Source organism: Castor canadensis, chromosome 7 (genome assembly GCF_047511655.1).
Source record: "Castor canadensis chromosome 7, mCasCan1.hap1v2, whole genome shotgun sequence".
NCBI classification, from domain to species: Eukaryota; Metazoa; Chordata; class Mammalia; order Rodentia; family Castoridae; genus Castor; species Castor canadensis.
The window spans coordinates 142531781-142551919 of NC_133392.1; the positions used below are offsets into that span (position 1 = coordinate 142531781).

The 20139-nt window shown below is 42.4% G+C and overlaps 2 protein-coding genes across 2 annotated transcripts in view; one reads left to right on the plus strand and one right to left on the minus strand.

Annotated features, from left to right (window-relative positions):
- Positions 1 to 739, minus strand: part of Smpdl3b (sphingomyelin phosphodiesterase acid like 3B) — a 33720-nt gene extending 32981 nt beyond the window's left edge. The window contains exon 1 of the mRNA XM_074080856.1: positions 224 to 739. The gene's annotated coding sequence lies outside the window, so the exon portion shown is untranslated. The remainder of the gene's footprint in view (positions 1 to 223) is intronic.
- A 224-nt stretch (positions 740 to 963) lies between these two features.
- Rpa2 (replication protein A2) lies at positions 964 to 19567 on the plus strand. The gene is given in 11 exon segments (XM_020178781.2): positions 964 to 1023; positions 1025 to 1150; positions 1152 to 1197; positions 1403 to 1506; positions 7502 to 7603; positions 7730 to 7843; positions 12076 to 12150; positions 12572 to 12688; positions 17766 to 17873; positions 18159 to 18253; positions 18876 to 19567. Coding segments are annotated over 11 exon segments (1032 nt in total). The 3' UTR covers positions 18961 to 19567.
- Positions 19568 to 20139: the final 572 nt, after the last annotated feature.

Here is a 20139-nt window from a genome sequence, read left to right on the forward strand (position 1 = left end):
AGAAAGCTCAAGACTCTCAGTTCGATCCCCCAGTACCACCAAAAAAAAATTTTAAAAGCCCTAAAATTTGGAAATTTTCACATAGCTTCAAAAATAACCACTAAAAGTAGGGCTAGGATGTAGCTCAGCGATAGAGCACTTCACGCGTGGGTTCAATTCCTAGCACAACAACAACAAAAAAACCCTAAAAGTAAAAAAAAAAAAAACTACAAAAAAAACTTACTAGATGACCTGATAACACTGGGCCCACACTCCGGAGGTCCGTTATTATTTATCATTACGCTGTGTGGTTGTTCTTCTCACTGCGAAGATTTTTTTTTTTTTTTGATGTTGTCACTCTGCCATCCAAGCCACTGTATTCGTTTTCCGGCCTCCTTGTCACCCTAATGTGGAACCCGGTTCAAGCAAGTTCCAGAAACGACACCGGTTGATGGAATCAGCCTTCCTGCGTTTGAATGTAGCCTCTCTGCGCCGGGATCGCCTCATCTGTACAATTGCCACAGTAGCAGAACCTACGTGCCTCAAAAGATTTAGTTAATAAATAAAACGCTGAAGACATTGCCTGCACTTTCAGAAAAGGCAATTCCAGCACTCGGGAGGCTGAGGCAGGAGGCTCCAGCGTTCCAGGACAGCGAGAGCCTGTCTTAAAAACAAACAACACGAAATGATTCTGCAGTAGGGAGTCCACAGCCGAGCTTTAGCGTAGGCGTCGTTCGTTTAGGGACAGTTTGGCGGGAACAGGAGGACGCCAAATAACGGAAGTGGCGTAAGAGGTCGCCACGCTTGGCGGGGGTGGGATTACGTGACCTCCGGAAGTCTCGTTTTGATTGGTTATTTTCTCGAGCCACCGCCCTATCAGCATCGCGCACTGCGTCGCTTTGGCTTGGGAGGCGGGGTTTGCCCTTAGTAAAGGTGGCCACAGAGGCTTCTACCCCATTTAGGGCAGTGCGCTTTTTCGGAAGCATGGCCCCAGAAGAGGGGAAAAGGCGTAAGATTCGTGAGCGTTGATTGGTTGAAGCTAGAAACGGCCTGGGCGCTGACTGGCTCCGTCATTCGCGCGAAGGAGTTTGTGGCGCCAGAGAAAAGTAGCTACAACGCTACGGCAGCAACTGGGTTTCTGGGGTGTTCGGTTAGCCCACCAGACCGGAATCCTGTGGGCCTGTTGATCCAACGGAGCCGTGACCGAGATGTGGAATAGTAATGATGGGTGGGGCGGGGCAGGAGTGGAGACTCGCGGGAGGATTTAGCCGGGGGGGCGGGGGAGGGGCGGGAGCCGGGGCCGCGGCGTTTGGGGGTTCGGGGAAAGGCGGTGTCGGGGGCGGGGGCACGAAGTCTCGGGGGACCCGCGGATTTCTCCCGGGTTCGGAGCGCGGCGCCGACACTAACACTTGTTGAAACCCAGGTGGATTTGAGAGCTATAGCAGCAGCTCGTACGGCGGCCCCGGCGGCTACACTCAGTCCCCGGGCGGCTTCGGGTCGCAGACGCCGCAGGCCGAGAAGAAGTCGGTAGGTGCAGGCTTGCATCGTTTCCCTTTGCTCTGTCCTCTGCCGAAGCCCCTGGAGGTTTTTTTGCCTTGAAAGAAGGGCGATCCATAAGGCTGAGTGTCTTGTTAACTTTAAAACTTGAAATCGTCCCTGTTTTCGCACCTACCGTTTGCTCGGGTCGGGTTTGAAGCTCCTCATAACTCCTGAATTAGGCTTGTGGAAAGCCTCTGAGCTTGAATTAATAGCCTATTTTGCGTTCTTGTTGTATTCAAAGTCATTTTCTAATTAAATACAGAGAGGCGACGATATACGATAGAAAGAGCGCGATTTCTCTGATTTTTTTTTTTTACACTTTAAAATGGTAAATTGTAAGTTTTGTGAATTTTAGCTCATAATTTTTTTTTCTAAGAAAAGAAAAAGGCAGCACTCCCTCTGGGCGGATGCAGCCTTGCAGGTACATGGTTTAGCAAACAAAGCAGGCTGGGTTTCAGTCCCTTTAGCCCCGTGTCTGTGTGCAGTGAACGACCTGCGCGCCTGTCCTTGGCAGCCCTTTACCTCTGTGCGTCCCATATGGCAGAGAAAAGGGATGATAGATTGGATGCTTTTGCTGAGACTGGATGAAACCCCATCATCCTGGGCGATGCCATGGAATTAAGAGGTGCACAGTGTTTTGTAGATGGAAAGTGCCAGACTCTTGTGAGAGGCTGCTAGTGATTGTCATTATTGCGTAGGCTGTGCGTGTTTCTCTTCAGTTATCCTTTTTGAAATTCAGGTCTGATCACCACTCCAGAATTTTCTCTGTCAGATCCATTTCCTGTTGACATCTGTAGCCTTGCCTTTTAACCCTTCCCACATCTGCCCTCTCTCGGTCAACTTCTAGGACTCAGCACAAATTTTTGCATGCTGTTCCTTGTGGCTGGAATGCCCTTTGATTTCTGATTGTTTTTTAACCTTCTTGGGGATCAGTTTTGCACCCACTGAATTGGGTTAATCCCTGTCTTTCAAGGTAGTTGTGAGACTTAATGTTAAATACAAAGTGCCCACCTCATTGTCACTGTGAACCAGTGGTCCCTGATACCATTTTTAAAAGAACATGGGGTTAGGAGCCAGCATACATAGGCTGCAAAATTAATTTTGTCTCTTTAAGTGGCAGTGTGACTTGAGCAAAGCAACTTACATCCCGGAGCCCTCTGTTTTTCTCAACTGATGATGGTACTAGTCCTACCCATGTCACAGTGTGGTTCAGAATGAGTTTGCATTTAACAGATGCTATTGATTTCATCATATAAATTCAGGGCTCATTTTGATTCTCTGTAGGTGTCACTCTGATGTAGTGTTAAAGATTCAGGGTGAGCAAGTTGTATGAATGGTGGGCAAGGTAACTGGGTGACAAGCTTTAACCTAAAACTGTTAATGCAGGGGTGTGTGGTGGAGGAGGATTCATTAATAATTCCTGTACATATGGACATTACTTTATATTTTTCATATGAATTATTTCATATAGTCCTATAAGGTTTTTATTTATTTATTTTTGCTCAGTGCCTACACCTTGAGCCACTCCACCAGCCCTGTTTTGTGGTGGGGTTTTTTTTGAGATAGGGTCTCTCGAATTATTTGCCCCGGGGCTGGCTTCCAGCCTAGATCCTCCTAAGCCCTGCCTCCTAGCTAAGTTTACAGGCATGAGCCATGAGTGTCAGCTTATAAGATGTTTATTGTTTACTCCAGCATACAACAGAGGCTCAGGTACATTTAGGGAGCATCACACCATCATAGCTAGTAAGTGACTGGAACCAGACAGTACACACGTGCTACTGAGCAGATCCAAAGTTTGGTGAGGAGCTGCTTCTCAGTATTGTAGTTTTCTTTTCCAGGAAGACCAGCAGGACTTCAGTGTTCTTTCTCTCTCTCTCTCTCCCTTCCACACCCCCAACCCCTACCCCGTGCTGGGGATCAAACCCAGGGCCTTGTACAACCAAGCGTTCCTCTCACTGAACTATATCCCCAGGATTTCAGTTCTCTGGCTTTTTTTTTTTTTTTTAAAGGCGACTATAAGAGATGGATTGTTATTTTTTTATTTTTATTTTTTTGGCAGTGCTAGGGTTTGAACTCAGGGCTTCACGCTTGGTAGGCAGGCACTTTACCACTTGAGTTACTATGTCAGCCCTGTTTTGTGTTGGATATTTCTTTTGGGGGGGGGAGTTTGAACTCAGGGCCTACACCTTGAGCTGCTCCACCTGCCCTTTTTTGTGATGGGTTTTTTGAGATAGGGTCTCTGGAACTATTTGCCCAGGCTGGCTTTGAACCGTGATCCTCCTAATCTCTGCCTTCTGGTTCTTTTTTTTTTTTTTTTTTTTTTGACAGTACTGGGATTTGAACTCAGGGCCTTGGGCTTGCTAGGCAGTGCTCTAACAACTGAGCCATGCTCCAGCCCTAATCTCTGCCTTCTGAGTAGCTAGGATGACAGGCATGAGCCACTGGCACCCAACTAATGCTGGTTTTTTCTTTCTAAATTTACCTATTTTTCTGTTCTGGTTATTAGAATTTTTACCTTAAAATCTCTAGCCTGAACAGTGTATTAAGACAGCTTCTCAAGCTGGGTATAATGATATATGATTATAATCCAAGCAAGCCAGGGACTGAGGCTGGAGGATCACAAATTCAAGGCCAGCCTAGGCTATATCATAAGGTCCTGTCTTAAAAAGTTTTTCAGAGAAGAATCATGGTTATAAATAAGCTCAGATCTTTTTTGTTTTTAAATCTAGTCTTCCACAGTAAATTAAGTAAAAGCTCTCTGAAATGTTCACTATTGAGTGTAAATTTGTTATATTTGGTTGAAATTTCCAAAATGGTGGTTTCATACAGTATTCTCAAGGTAGCCTGCAGTTCATACTCAGTTATGAATATTACATATTCCAAAATTAAACATACTTGTGCAGGCATACTCTCTGTGAACCTGTTTGGAACAAACTGAGAATTCAGAATCAGTTCCTGGCATGTAATATATGCTAAATAAAAAGCAGATCTCTGGTTTGAGATGTCTTTGAAGGCATTAACACCTTAACTATTTGCCATGTGTAGTTTTGTTTTTAACCAGAAGAATAAAATTTACTAAATACTTATTAGTACTTTATATACAGCATATGTTTTGTTTAAAACTTGAAAGGTAGATAACCTCATTTTCAGAAAAGATGGTGGTGTGTATAGGCTGTGGTGCTGGGACTGAGTACAGGCATAGGGACTGTTGTTCCAGAGCCCATACTCTTGCCACTTTTGTTTTCAGTGTTGAAGATAGAGTGAGAATCTCAGCTATGATAGATGAAAACAGAAAAGAGGGTAGATCGTGACATAAATCCTGGAACCCCTGCAAATTTTAGCTCTATAAGTATTAGCATAGCATTTAACTTCACCTGTGAAACACTATAGGAAATGACGCAGTTCCTGTGTTTACAGAGGAATCAGAGATCGGGCATCACACGGCTGCCCCTCAGCTCCCTACTCCCCCTGAACTGCATTCTCCTCCCCTCCCAATGTTTCTCTGAGCCCTTTTCCTGAGCCTGTCTTCCTTCCTAGCTCAGGGTTTGTCTGGAGTCCATTTTCAGAGAACAGGGATGAACACAGAAGTGGGGATAGAAGCAAAAGGGTCAAGGGAGGGCAGCTGTGTTCCCTCCTGGGGTCACCTCCTCAACTCAGAGTTCTGGCCCCCTGGACCTTGCTTTCCCCGCCATTAACAGCCAGATGTGTTCTCTTTTAACCTGATCCTGCATCTTCTACCACATTTATGTCATGGTGTTTTACTAGATGGTACTGCACTTTGGTGTTGCATTGTGATTCACTATTTTTTAAATTAAAGTACAGGAAACAAAATACAATAAATTGAAATTAAAAGACATAGTTGATCCTTCACATCCTTATTTAAAGCTGTTACAGGACTGGCGGCATGGCTGAAGCCCTGAGTTCAACCCCAGTACTGCCAAAAAAAGAAAAAGATTGAGGACCAATAGTTAATAAAGTAATTGCTAATATTTATTGAGTGCTTACTGTACCAGGTAGTATTCCATAGTGCTTTGTCATGTACTTAGTTTTCATAATTATTTTCTGATTCCTAGTTTTACAGATAAGGAGACTGAGGTATAAATGAGTTAAGAAACATGACCAAGAGCACACTGATATTGAGGGTAGCGCCATAATCTTAACCTCAAGTTTGCTGCCTTTTATGGCATGTGTGCTGGTGGTTGGCTGGGCTTACGTTATACTATACTGGTCAAACTCACCATTCAAAATTATGCTTCTGCAAAGTGTAATATGTGTCTTCAGGTCAAAGTTGCAACTGCCAAGTTCTTGAGGGCTGAGAGTCTACTGTGCTCTGCATCTTACATACAGAGCAGGTTGGGCTGCTTCCTGTCCTGCCAAGAAGAATGCGATGATCCTTAGTATCCTGTTTCTTCGCCTTGCGCATATTACCTCTGTGTGACCGCAGGACTGTCTGTAATCTCAGTTCCTTAGAAGCTTGAGTTTTGGAGTTTGAGGTTAACCTTCGTAGCTAGACTCAGTCTCCAAAAGGAACAAAAACAAAACTGTATAAAGAATGGGTACAATAGGCAGAGGGCAAATAAAGAATGGGTACAATAGGCAGAGGGCAAATATGCAGCAACCCCCCCAAAAAAAAAAAAAAAAAACAAGAAGTATGGGAGTGTGTTGTAAGGGCAGATTTTTTTTTTTTTTTAAATGCTTCTATTCTCTCCACACACTTTTGTGTGTGTGTGTGGTGCTAGAGGTCAAACCCAGGGCCTTGCATATTCGAGGCAAGTACTCCACCTCAGCCCTCTTTTTTTTTTTTTTTTTGAGACAGCTATGTCACCCAGCTGGTTTTGAATGCCTGATCCTGCCCCTTTGCCTTTGCCTTCCAAGTAGCTGGGACTACAGGCTTACCTGCAGATTATCTCTTGCCAGCAATAGGCAAAAGTAAGAGTTTATACTTCGAGCAGGCTACTTTTTTTTTTTTTTTTTTTTTTTGTGGTATTGGGGTTTGAACTCGGCCTCAGACTTGCTAGGCAAGTGCTCTATCACTTGAGCCACTCCACCAGCCCTTTTTTGTACTAGCTCTTTTCAAGATAGGGTCTCAGAAAACTGTTTGCCTAGGCTGACTTCAAACCATGGTCCTCCTGATCTCTGCCTCCTGAGTAGCTAGGATTATAGGCATGAGCCACCAGCACCCTGCTTGTTTTTTTGGTACTGGGGTTTAAACTCAGGGCCTTTTGTTTGTTAAGCAAGTGCTCTACCACTTGAATCATGCCCCCAGCCCTTGTTTTGTTTTTTTTTGAGACAAGGTCTCATAGCTCAGGCTGGCCTATAAAACTCGTGATCCTCCTGCCTGTGAAATTCTAAGATTATAGTCTGCCACACCCAACTGGCAGACTGCTTTAGGATGTGATATGAATGTCCTCACTAGATGATCTACCCATCATCCTGTGCTGTTTCTTTAAGATGACCCGTTGGCAAAGGTATTACCCCATTTTCCACAGGAGCTGGATCTGGTAGTCAGAACTTCTGTTCTAAAGGAAATAATATGTCTAAATTTTTGTTATGTCTCATCAGAAGGCTTAGAACAACTCCATAGTGCTATCTCTGCTAGCCATTTCTCAAACCCTTTTCTAATACCTTTTCATTTCTGCAGTGTCCTGAGCGGTCTGCTTCACCCTAAAGCCGGAGCTTCCTCTTAGAGGTCTGTTTTGGCGATAGGTCACCCTGCCTTATCCTGTCTGTACTCTGGCCTACTCTGGCATTTTGGTGAAGCCACAGTTCAACTAACTTACCCATCCAGCAGGAGCTTTGGAGTCAGATAAATGTGGGTTTAAATTCAAAAGTGTGGCATTTGTTAGCTTAAAGCAAAGACAGTAAGGTTTGTTTTGAAGTTTCAAGGTTGTAATATATTCGAAGTGCTTGGAGCTTGGCAAACATTACATGAATGGTGGTTATTCTTCTCTCAGTTGAATTTGTGTACACTCTTTCTCTTCAGAGAACCCGAGCCCAGCACATTGTACCCTGTACCATATCTCAGCTGCTTTCTTCTACTCTGACTGATGAAGTATTCAAAATTGGGAATGTTGAAATTTCACAGGTATGTAAGAGTTTGTAGAAGAGCCACTTAGCATAAGAAGAATGAAAAACTTCATTTAATAAAAGTGCATACATATTGTTTGGTTTCCAAGAAAACCAAACCTTTTTTTTTTTTTTCCTAATGTAGGTCACTATTGTGGGAATAATCAGACATGCAGAGAAGGCTCCAACCAATGTTGTTTACAAAATAGATGACATGACAGCTGCACCCATGGATGTTCGCCAGTGGGTTGACACAGATGTAAGTGACCATTTTGGGATCTGGGTGGGGTTACTTTGAGACTTTGGAGGTATTGAACTCTTTTAATCTTAATCTTTTAAAGATTTTTCTTAGTATAAAAATAATAATCAAAGGCGAAAGTCCAAAAATGAAAGGTAAATAGATTTGACTACATAAAAATTTAAAGACTTGTAAATTTCCTCAAATACCATAAACAAAATTTATTTTATTTTTTATACATATTTCTTGGCAGTTAATTGGATTTGAACTCAGTACCTCAGTTTTTCTAAGCAGGAGCTCTACCACTTGAGCCATGCCCCCAGCTCTTTTTTATGTTAGTTCTTTTTCAAATGGGGACTGAACATTTTTTCTGGGCCAGCGTCAGATTGCGGTCCTCCTACCTGTGCCTCCCAAGTAGTTAGAATCACAGGAATGAGCCACTCTGCCCAGTTCTTAACAAAGTTCAAAGGCAAGTGACAGGAGATAGTGGACTGTGAACTTCATGTGAAGGATTTTTATGTTGGTCACCACTGTATCCCCAGCACCATGAACAATGCTAGTCACAGTGGGCCTTGAGTTAATACTTTTTCACTGGTTAAAGGATTGGGAAGAATATTTGAAAACAAAAAAAAAAAAAGATGCCCAGGTAATTCATAAAAGACTTAAGTATACATGGCAGTGACAGTAACAGAAGCAGTTTTAGTGAACTTGGAAAGTTTTTCGGTAGAGAGGTTTGAACTCAGGGCCTTCTGCCACCTAGGCAATGCTCTGCCACTTGAGCCATGCCCCCAGCCCTTTTGCTTTTTTATTTTTCATGTAGAGTCTCACATTTTTGCCTGAGCTGTCCTCAGACTATGATCCTCCTACCTATGGCCTCCTGAGTAGCTAGGACCACAGAGTCTAGAAACTCTGCTTAGCTTATTGGTTGAGATGAGGTCTTGCTAACTAACTTTTGGCCCAGGCTGACCTTGAACCTGAATCCTCCCAATCTCTGGAGGCATCCAGAGTAGCTGGGATTGCAGGCATGAGCCCTCGCTCAGCCTAGGATACCATTTTTAACTTACTAGGTTGGCAAAGAAAAAAAGTGACAGTTCTGGTGAGAGCAGCACCTAGCACAATGCTTCTAACAGGAAGTGTTTAATAAATATTTGTTGAATGATTTGTCATTGTTTTTCTGAGGAAGTGAAACCACAATACCCTGATGGGTATGAGTATAAACTGGTTCTCAGAAATCAGCCTGTATCAAAATTGTCAATCATAAAAAATGTTGACTACTGCCAGGAGCTTACATTAAGGAAATAATTAGAGACATCTACACAGGTTCAGTTTAAGAATGTTGACGATAATATTACATGTAATAATGACATGTTAATAGCAAAGGCACTTGATAAGTAAACAATGGAATATTTATAAAATCCTACAGATGATGTAGAAGTGTATGCATTGTCACAAAGAAGTGTTTATCATAAATTGTTGAGAGGGAAAGAACGTGTTAAAAAATGGTATGCCTATTCCATGATAAGAATGCAGCATCCCCTACCCAATAGTAACCAGTCCAGAAGCATTAAGCCTTTAGCTTGTTTCCACTCATTTGTTACTATAGACAGTGCCCCAATGAGTGTCTTTTTTTTTTTTTTTCTTTTTAGTAGGACTGGGTTTTGAACTCAGGGCCTTACATTTGCTAGGCAGACACTCTACCTAGCCATTTTGCCAATCTGCTCTGTTATTTTGGAGATGGGTTCTCTGGGACTGTTGCCCCAGCCCGGCTTCAAACCTTGATCCACCCAATCTTAGCCTTCTAAGTAGCTAGAATTACAGGTGTGAGCTACCAGCACCCAGTTCTCAGTGAGTATCTTTACACAAATCCCTTCATGATAGTAATCTCCATTCCATCACTTCCTAAAAAAAATCAGTTTTCTGGGGGTGGGGGGACGGGATAGTACATTTCACTCCCCCCCCCCATGCTTCCTTCAAGGTGCGGATGTACACTTCACTTGTGCGTGGGAGTGCCCAGTTAGTTTTCCATATCTTTTCTAGCAGTGGGATGTATGCTTTGTAGCAGCTTTGAGAATCTTAAATTTTTGCCAGTATGGTAGTTAAACAAAATAGTTTGGCATGGCGGGGGGGAGGGAGTGCATGCCTGTAATCCCAGTACTTGGGAGGCAGAGGCAGGAGGGTTGCAAGCTTCGGACTAACATGGGCTACCAAGCAAGACCCTGTCTCGGGGAAAAAAAAAAAAAGCAAATTTTTACTGTATTTCTTTGTTTTTAGTGAGGTTGAATTTTTTTTTTTTTTTTTTTTTACTGTTTAATAATTTGTAGGGTTTTTAAATTTTCTGTTTAAGTCCTTTGATTACCCTCAGGAGTGTTTTTTTGTTTATAACAACTTGAAAAATAGTAACCACTTATTATAAATTACAAACCATTTCTCTAGTTTGTCTTTTTTTTTTGGTGGTGCTGTGAATTAAGGCCTTGCACTTGTGAAGCAGACACTCTTACCACTGAGCTGTGCTCCTTACCCAAAAGTATATTTTAACTGTCCATATTTCCTTCTACTATTTATTTATTGTGATACCAAGGTTTGAGCTAAAGGCTTCATGCATACTAGGCAGGTGCTGTACTGCTTGAGCACCATCAGGCCCGTTTTGCTCCAGTTGTTTTGGGTCTCACTTTTTGCCCCAGCCAGCCTGGACTGAAATCCTTCTGTTTTATGCTTCCCACAGTAACTGAGATGTCATGCACATTCCACCTCACTCAACTTTCTGTTTTTGTTTTAGCATAACAGGATAAAGTAGGAAGAAGAAAGAAAAAAGAAACATTTTCTGGTCCCCCACACAGGAAATGAGAGTAAAGACTCTCGCTTAGCTATTGGTTGAAATGGGGGTCTTATGAACTTTTTTTGCCCAGACTGGCCTTGAATCAGAATCCTCCCACTCTCAGTCTCTCGGGTACCTTGGATTTTAGACTTAGCTATCATTTCTGTCTTATAATTAAATTTTTAACTGTTTGGAATATATTTTGGTAAAGGGAAAGAAGTAGAGCTCTAGCTTTCCTTTTCCCAAGTGGTTTAAAATGTTATATGTAGGAATACATTTTCCATATGGTATAGCTTCAACTATATGATGTTAATAAATGGATGGAGTGAAATGCAAAAGAAGTTTATTTTTAGGTGATGAGATTTCAAGTGCTCTTCTTATTTTTACATACAAGTACTTTCTAGTTTTCTAAAGTTATGTATTTTACATAATCAGAAATTAACTTTAAAAATCAGCTAATAAGGCTAGATGTGGGGTTCACTACTATAATCCCAGCTACTCAGGAGGCAGAGATCAGGAGGATCACAGTTCAAGACTAGCCTGGGCAAAAAAGTTATCAAACTTCCATTTTAACAATTACCTGGACATGGTGGCATACCTCTGTAACTTCAGCAGCACAGGAGGCATAGGTAGGCAGATCTTGACTCAAAGCTAGCCTGGGCAAAACTAACATGAGACACCCTATCTGAAAAATAACCTAAAGTAAAAACTGTTGGGGGTGTGCCTCAAGTGGTAGAGCCCTGAGTTTTAAACTCAGTACCTCAAAAAAAAAAAAAAAGAAAAGAAAAAAATCACTAACATATTTTTCTTATAAGTAATGTGTACCAGATCTAGAAAACTCAAGACAAATGGTGAACTGGAGGTATGGCTCAAGCGGTAGAGCTCCTGCTTTGCAACCATGAAGCTCTGAGTTCAACCCCCCATCCTACCAAAAAAAAAAAAAAGAAAAGAAAATTATGCCAGGCACTGGTGGCTCATGCCTGTAATCCTAGCTACTTGGGAGGCAGAGATCAGTAGAATGGTGGTTCAAGGCCAGCCCAGACAAATAGTTTAAAAGATGCAATCTCAAAAATACCCAGCACAAAAAATGGCTTGATCTAAGTCTGAATGCATATTGTTGTTTCCTTAAATTCCTAAAAGTAGAATTGCTTGGCTGAAAAATAAGCACCAAAAATTTGCCTGAGAGCATTGAGTATCATAATTCTTTGCTTTTTTATAGTGTGCATAACATAGAAGTTTGGAACTAGAAGTTGCCTATAGAGATTTTTGTACTCTAATTTCTGATTTTAGAAATAGTCCTAAAAGGCAAAGTTAATGCCATGTGAGGATTTAGGTCTTCTACTTTATAACCTTCTCTTTCTGTACATAATTTAGACATCTTAAGGGGCTTTTACCAGCATCACCAAAACCCCAGGTATGTTTGTATTTTATCTGTTAGGACGCAAGTGCTGAAAACACTGTGGTTCCTCCAGAAACATATGTGAAAGTGGCTGGCCACCTGAGGGCTTTTCAGGTAAAGTCAGAATAAAATGGTAATGTAAATGTGTTTGCATGAAGCAATTTCTAGATCATATCTGAGTTTAGGATACCTTAAGTCTCCACATTTAATGAGAAGTTATTTCGTTTTTCTCTTCTTCAAGGGGAAATAACTGGTTTTACCTTGTAAAAGGACCCAAATGGTAGAGAAGGAATAATGGCAGCTGTGGCATCCCTTAGGTATAGAAGGGACAACTCTGGGTTCAGAGCCAGTAGACTAGATTCTGCTTGGCTTTGAGACCCTGAGCAAGTCAGGAACATTTCTGAGTTAAAGGTTTAAGTATGTAACATTTTCCCCATATTGGCAAAATACTATAACCAAGTAAAGAGCCAGTATGTTGGCCTGAAAGTGACTTGAATCTCCTTATCCTTTACATTTTCCTCTTTTATTTTAATAGAACAAAAAGAGCTTAGTGGCTTTTAAGATCATACCCTTGGAGGATATGAATGAGTTCACTGCACATATTCTGGAAGTAGTCAATGCGCACATGATGCTGAGCAAATCTGACAGCCAGGTGAGCAGCTTCCCTTAGCTTTTTCCTTGGAAGAACATTGACTGCCCTTCCGCCCTGGCTTTGATTTCCTTGACATTCTGAAGGTTGAGCCAACAGAAAGGCTTCACTCGGCTCCCTGAACATTTTCCCCATGAGCTTTGCCCTTGTGTTGTGTTTCAGGTAAAGCGCTCATGTTTCTCTTGAGAATTTTGTATTCCTCTCAGCCCACTGGCCTGGATGGCTGACACAACTAGGGGCTGAGTCCATATTCAGAGAAAAATCCCAAGCAAAATAGCATTTTGCTGCTTTTCTTCCATTCTATTGCTTGAGTAGAAAAACTGTGCACTGGTATCTTTTCCCTGACATTTTATTTGTGAGTTCATATTGAAATTTCTCCATGCTACTCTGTTGTGTGAATTCACTTTGGCATATCCATCAAAGGGTTTGTCAATTCAGGTGTCGATTCCTCAGAGGATTCAGGTGACAAGATATGTGAAGGATTGGTTACACAATGGGGGAGACTGGAGAACTGATAAGCCATTGAGGATGCTCTTGCATCCAACTTTGTGCCAGACACTTTGAACATAAAGTCAGTGCGATATTTGAAAAATATTTATTGAGCCTACCATGTACGAATCATTGCTGTGGGCCCTTAGAATATAGTAGTAAGCAAGTAATAAAGTATCTGCTCTCAAACTTACCTTCTTGGGAGAAATGCAATAAACAAGAAACCAAATGCATACTTTAGGTAGTTAGGGGCCCTGAGATAATGCAGAGTAGAAGACACTGATGGTGGGAACAAGATGGTACAATTTTAGGTAGGGGAAGAACATTCCAAGTGAAGGGAATAGGAAGTGCCAGAGCCCCAAGGGTGGAGCAAACTTGGCATCTCAGATAAGCAGGAAGGTAGGTCAGAGTGTCTGGAATGAAGCAAATGACAAGGAGAATGGAAGAGAAATGTAGGTGAGGAGGCAGGGCTCACATGATGTTGGGCTTTGTAGGCCATGTGGTAAGGGGCAACTTTATTCTGACACTAAACCTCTGGAATCTTTCAACCAGGGAGTCATGGGACAATCTAACCTGGGCTGTTGTTTGGAGAATAGACTGAGGCACCAAGAATGGCAACAGAAGTAATTCAGAGGATAGCCACAGCTGCGAAATGGTTGGATTCCACATGTTCAGAAAGTAGAGCTGACAAGAGTTGTTGGTGGATTAAACACAGAATATGAAGAAAAAGAAGGGTTCAAAAACCCCTAGGTTTGGGCTTAAGCAATATATTAAGCTATTAGACTTAAAGGGTAAAATCCAGAGCTCTGTTTTGTACTTCCCAAATATGAGTTGCCAGTTAGAGATACCCGAGTGGGAGATTGAATATGTAAGGCTGGGGACTCAGGGAAGAGGTCAGGGCTACAGATAGAGCTTTGGGAGTCATCCTTGTGTAGATATTTAAAGCCCTCGGAGATGAGATAACTAAGGCGTCCTGAGGACAAAGACATGAACTCTGGGATACAGAAGCCTTTAGAGGTCTGGAAGGGGAAGAGGAACCATTGAAAGTCAGTGAAGTTGCTAGCTAGGCAGGAGGAAAACCAGGAATTGTGACTTTGTGGAATATTTTCTTTGTTTGTTTGTAATAGGGTTTACTATGTAGCCTAGGCTGGTCTCAAATTCATGTTCCTCCCACCTCAGCCTTCTGAGTGCTGGGATTACAGGCGTACAACATCACATCCAAGCTTTTTGTTTGTTTGTTTGAGTTGGTGTCTCACTATGTTGCTCTGGCTGACTGCAAATTTTTTTTTTTTTTTTTTTGTGATAAGTTTTTTCAAGATAGGGTCTTGCAGACTATTTGCCCAGTCTGGCTTCAACCTGCAATCCTCCTGATCTCTGCCTCCTGAGTAGCTAGGATTACAGGGCTGAGCCACCAGTGCCCAGTCTGACCTCAAACTCTTGAACTCAAGCAGTCCTGCCTCAGTCTCCTTGGTAACTAGGACTATAGGGGCATACTGCTGTGTCTAGAGTATTTCAAGGAGAGCTTAGAGAGAAGTTGTAGAATGCTGCCTGAAGTCAACTAAGTTGATGAAAGAGGTCTGCTGTAGGATTTGGAAGTGTGGCTCTTTAAGAGAGGCTGGAGCTGGGGGTAGATAAAGTGTTAGACCTATACTTCATAGCGTACACATGTATGTGTCAAATAAGTTCAAGTGTTGGGTTTTGTTCTTTTTTTTGGCAGTACTGGGGTTTGAACTCAGGGCCTCATGCTTGCTAGGCCGGTACTCTACCATTTGAGCCATTCTGCCTGCCTTTTTTGTGTTGAGTATTTTTGAGATAGGGTCTCTTGAAGCCAGGCTGGCTTTGAACTGTGATCCTCCTGATCTCTGCCTCCTGAGTAGCTAGGATTACAGGTGTGAGCCACCAGTGCCCAGCTTAAAAATAGTTGTAAAGTCAGAATGAGTGGTGAGGGAATAAAAACTATGAGTATAGACCATTATATTGAGGAATAAATACAGTAATTCTTTTTCTCAAAGATGATTGCATTACAGTATGGAGATTCAGAACACTTAGGCAGTGAACACATTTGACAAGTCAAAATATTTTGGATCCTAGCCTGGATGTCAGTAAAGGTCCCCTAGGGCTGGGGTGTAGTTCAGTAATACAACACTTGCTTTGCATATGTGAGGCACTGGGTTTATCCCTGGTACCACAGAGGGAAAAAAACAAAAAGAAGAGAGAAAGAGAGACACAGGCACTGGGGCCACCTGAAACAAGAGATGAGGTCTTTTGGGGCAAAAATATTTGGTAAGAAACTGCATTCAATTCAGTATTACTGGATTATAAGTTTTATCAGGAGGCAATATGAAGGCATCTAGCTTGAAAACAAGGAACCATGGTTGGTCCCTTTTATAATTTTGCATTATAAAGTACCTCAAAACAGTGGGCATTTGATGAACTTTTTTTTTTTAAATGATTCTCCTGACTGAATTGAACTTCTTAGGCTTTTCCACAGTGCTCTTAACCTGCTGTGAGTATCGAACATACTTGATCCTCTCATTCTTAGTTCAGTTCAATGGCTAAGACATTGACAGTAGGTGCTGTCCACCAGGCGCTATGCAAAGATGAAGGAACTTGTGTAGGAAACCAGCATGCCAGCAGTGCGGTGGGTGCTGTGATCAGGATGGGCCCAAGGCTGAAGTCAAGAAGGAACAAAAACTAACTTGGCTTGGGGGATGTCAGGGAACACTTTACAAAGGCAATGGCAAGTATGGTATGTTAGACCTTGAAGGATGAAGAGAGTGTTTACCAGGCAAGTGAGGGAGGAGCATTCCAGACACTGCAGCACGCTCAGATCAGGAGCATGTTTGAGGATGGCAAGACGTTCAAGTATAGCTGGGGAGCAAGGTGTATTGAAGGTGTGATCAAAAATAAATTACAGCCAGGTGCTACTTGGGAAGCAGAAATTAAGAGGATCAAGGTTAGAGGCCAGCCCAGGCACAAAGTTCCTGTGAGCCCATCTCAGCCAATAAAAGATGGGCGTGGTGGCACATGCCTGTTATCCCAGCCTTGTAGGAAATGTAAATAGGATCCCCACTGGCCAGGCCAGCCTGGGCATAAAGTGAGACCCTATCTCAAAAGTAACCAAAGAAAAGGACTGGGGGCATGGCTCAAGTAGTAGAGCAACTGCCTAGCAAACAGAAGACCCACAGTTCAACTGCCAGTATTGCCACACACACACAAAAAAAAACAATTGCAGATTTTGACTACCAGTCGTTGTGGGTCTTAAATGTCTAGGTGTTTTCACAGGCAGAGGGAGCCACTTGAAAGCTTTTAAGTAGAGGAGTGACATGATCATAGGAGCTTATGACTTGTAGCAATGGGGAGGGTCGGTTGGAGTTTAAGAGATTAGATCGAGGCTGAGGTGCCAATCAGGAGAGCAAGGTGAGGAGAATCAACTAGATTAATAGGCTGTGGGAATTAATACATTTTAATAGGCTGTGACTAATGTGTGCAGCGTTGGTGTTGGGCAAGACTTTACTAATTGAGGTGAAATGTAACAGAACAAGCAGGTTTGGAGAGGAGATAAGTGATTTTTGTGTTACGTTATTTTTATTTATTATTTATTTTTGCATTACTGGGATTTGAATTCAGGGCCTCCAGCTTGCTAGGTAGCCCTCTGCCACTTAAGCCATTCCCTCATCCTGTGAATTTTATTTTGAAGTGTCTCAAATATCTAGGTGAAGGCATCCCTTAGGTGGCTGGCAGTACAGGTTGTAGCCTCGGAGGAGGTCTGGGATGAAATCGTAGGGGAATTGTGAGCCTTTCAGGGGACAGGAGGAATAGTCAGCAGTGTCTGCTTCTGAGAGGTCAGGTGTTGCAAGGACTGAGAGACTGTTGGATAGTTGATTGAAAAAGTAGTTGGTGACTTTGGTGAGAATTGTTTCAGAGCTGTGTTTGTGAAAGTTCAGATAGTGGTGGGGAGAGGAATGACTAAAGGGAAAGGAAATGTAAATGGTGGTTATAGGCTATTAAGAAATTTGGTGATGAAAAAGAACGAAAGAGAGAAGATGGTAGTGTTTTTTTGTGGTGTTGTGGATGGAACCCACAACCTTGCACATACTAGGCAACACTCTACCACTAAGCTACACTGTCAGCCAAGGGCATATAGTGCTTCATGCCTGTTTGACAATGAATGCATGAGTGATTGATTCCCAAGGAAACCGTTAGTACAGATCTCTGGGTAATTTTCTTCTCTGTGCTACTTTTTTGTTTCCTCTCACATCACAAGGAAAAGATGAACCCTAGAGTATCTTTCTCTGAAGTTACTTTGCCTTCCTCTGAAGTTCTCATTAGATAATACCTTTTCCTTTCCATATAAATGGAAAACGTTTTGCTTGAATTTTTTTCCTTGCTGCCTATTAGCAAGTTGTTTGAAGATAGCAAAGACTCTGTTTAACTTGGTGAATTTTCTTTTTTTTTAGGGGGTGGGGAGGTAACAAGTTTGAACTCAAGGCCTTGCACTTGTGCTAGGCAGGTGTTCTACCCTCTGAGCCATTACCCCCAGCTCAACTTAGTGAATTTTCTAATGTTACGAACTTATTTTTTAATGCAGCCCCCAGCAGGGAGAGCATCTATCAGCAATCCAGGAATGGCTGAAGCAGGGAACTTCACTGGGAATAACTTCATGCCAACAAATGGCCTCACTGTGACCCAAAACCAGGTAAACTTCCTATGTGACTCTAGAAAAGCAAAATGCAGTCAGTCCTAAATTTGTTACTTTCTTAATGATAAAGGCTACTTTGCTCTCTTTTTTTTTTAATTCATTTATTCACATATGCATACGTTATTTGGGTCATTTCTCCCCTATATCCTCCACCCCCTCCCTCTCGCCCCCACCCCCCTCGCTTCCAGGCAAAATCTGTTCCTTTTTGGACTCAGGTTTGCAAAGGCAAGCTGGTTTAAAGTAGTTGCTAAAATCTTTGTTTCTTGTAATTTGAATTGGCAGGTGTTGAATTTGATTAAGGCTTGCCCAAGACCGGAAGGATTGAACTTTCAGGATCTCAGGAACCAGCTCCAGCACATGCCTGTAGCCTCAATCAAGTGAGTGAGTGCTTTCCATGAGCTAGGACTGCAAAATTGTACCCATTTTACCTGTCTACAGTTTCCTGATAATGAAAAGTGGGTTTAAAAGGCAGCACTATCTGCTGCAACCTGCGATCTTAGGCACTCTAAAAATTTTGGCTGGTTGAGGTTGTCCTCCTCTTTCTGAAACACCTTTTGCTTACTTCCTGCAACTTTATTGCCCAAATGGGGAGCAAACGGGTTTCATTATGTGGGTGCAGAAGGAAGACTTACTTGTGGTGCTAAGGACTGAACCCATGGGAGGGGAGACGTTTAACAGTTGTATATGCCAGGAGGGTGAATATGCAAGCTGGACTACTCTTTAGATGCTTGTTCACTTTTCTTTGCCTTTATACTATTTGGGAGAGGGATCTAAGGCAGCCCTAGTAGCTATTGCCTGCATGGGTAACCTCAACTTTGCAATTTTGCTGGTGTTTTTCTCTGTGAGAGCCTTCTATGAGGAAATGACTGAACTTTTTAGCTGTGATAAAAAAAGTGCACAAACAAGTGAAGTTTGCATATTTGGCCAATCCAAATAGCAGTTTCCTTTGTTCTACACTGGTTTGCAAATGACCCTTCTTTTTTTTTTCTTTCTTTCTAGGCAAGCTGTGGATTTTCTTAGCAATGAGGGACACATTTATTCCACTGTGGATGATGATCACTTTAAATCCACAGACGCGGAATAACTGGATCTCACTGGGCACCTGAGATAGTGCCAGCTGGACCTATTTTTCACAATCTGTTGTTTCCAGCTGTGTGTGTGGCCAAGTGACTTCTAGAAAGGAGGTTTCATCTATCAAAAGGTCTCATCTAATGTCCTTTTGAAACTTACTGCTCTTCTGTTTTTTTTTGTTGTTTAGAAACTCAGAGGACAATGAGCAATTGATAAGGTAAAGCAGGGTGGACTTGCTTAAAGAAGTTGGAAGTAAGCAAGTTAAGATATCAGGAGGTGGGACTGAAAGACAGTCGCTAACAAGAGTAGGGCAGTTTCTATTCTACAGTGTTTGTGATGGGAGAAGATGAGCAAGACCAGGGCCTGTGGGGAGAGGGCCAGCTGAGGAACCCACTACCTACCCTCTGCCTGTTTTTGCTTCCCGCTCCGGTTCTGTGGCATTACTTTCAAAATTGCACTTTCCTTCCCCTTCTTGCCTGGCCTGCTGCTGCAAGTGGGTTTATGTAAACATGAGGTTATGGAGAGGTGGCCTCCTGGAGCAGAGGAGAGAAAGAGATGTTACTATGTTTTGTATAAAATAGGTGCATCCACATGTTTAATAAAACAGTTCTACCATTGCAGTAGCTTGTGAAATGTCCTCTTTTTTTCTTTCCAAGCCAATGTGATCGCTGCTCTATCACCTGAGGCTATGTAGCATAATGAAACTTGGATTTGAATCTTGGCTCCCACATTTTAGTTAGGATCTTAATCAGGCTTTGTCAGTTCTGAAAGTCTCCATTTACTTGTTCAAGAAAACAAAGCAGGCCAGGTGCCAGTGGCTCATGCCTATAATCCTAGCTACTCAGGAGGCAGAGATCGGGGACCGAGGTTCGAAGTCAGCCTGGGCAAATAGTCCACAAGACCCTATCTTGAAAAAAAAAAAAAATCACAAAAAAAAAGGGCTGGTGGAGTGGCTCAAACAGTAAGAGCAACTGCCTAGCGAGTGTGAAGCCGTGAGTTCAAAACCCCAGTGCCACCAAAAAAAAAACAAAACAGTATTTCCTCAGAGTTTTGTTGTGAAGACTGAATAAAAATAAGGCATGTAAAGCATCTAGCATTCACATTAATAGGAGTTATAAAACAGATGGTGGGCTAGGGGCCTAGGTCAGTGGTAGAACCCTCACCGCATGTGTGAGGCGCTGGGTTCAGTCCC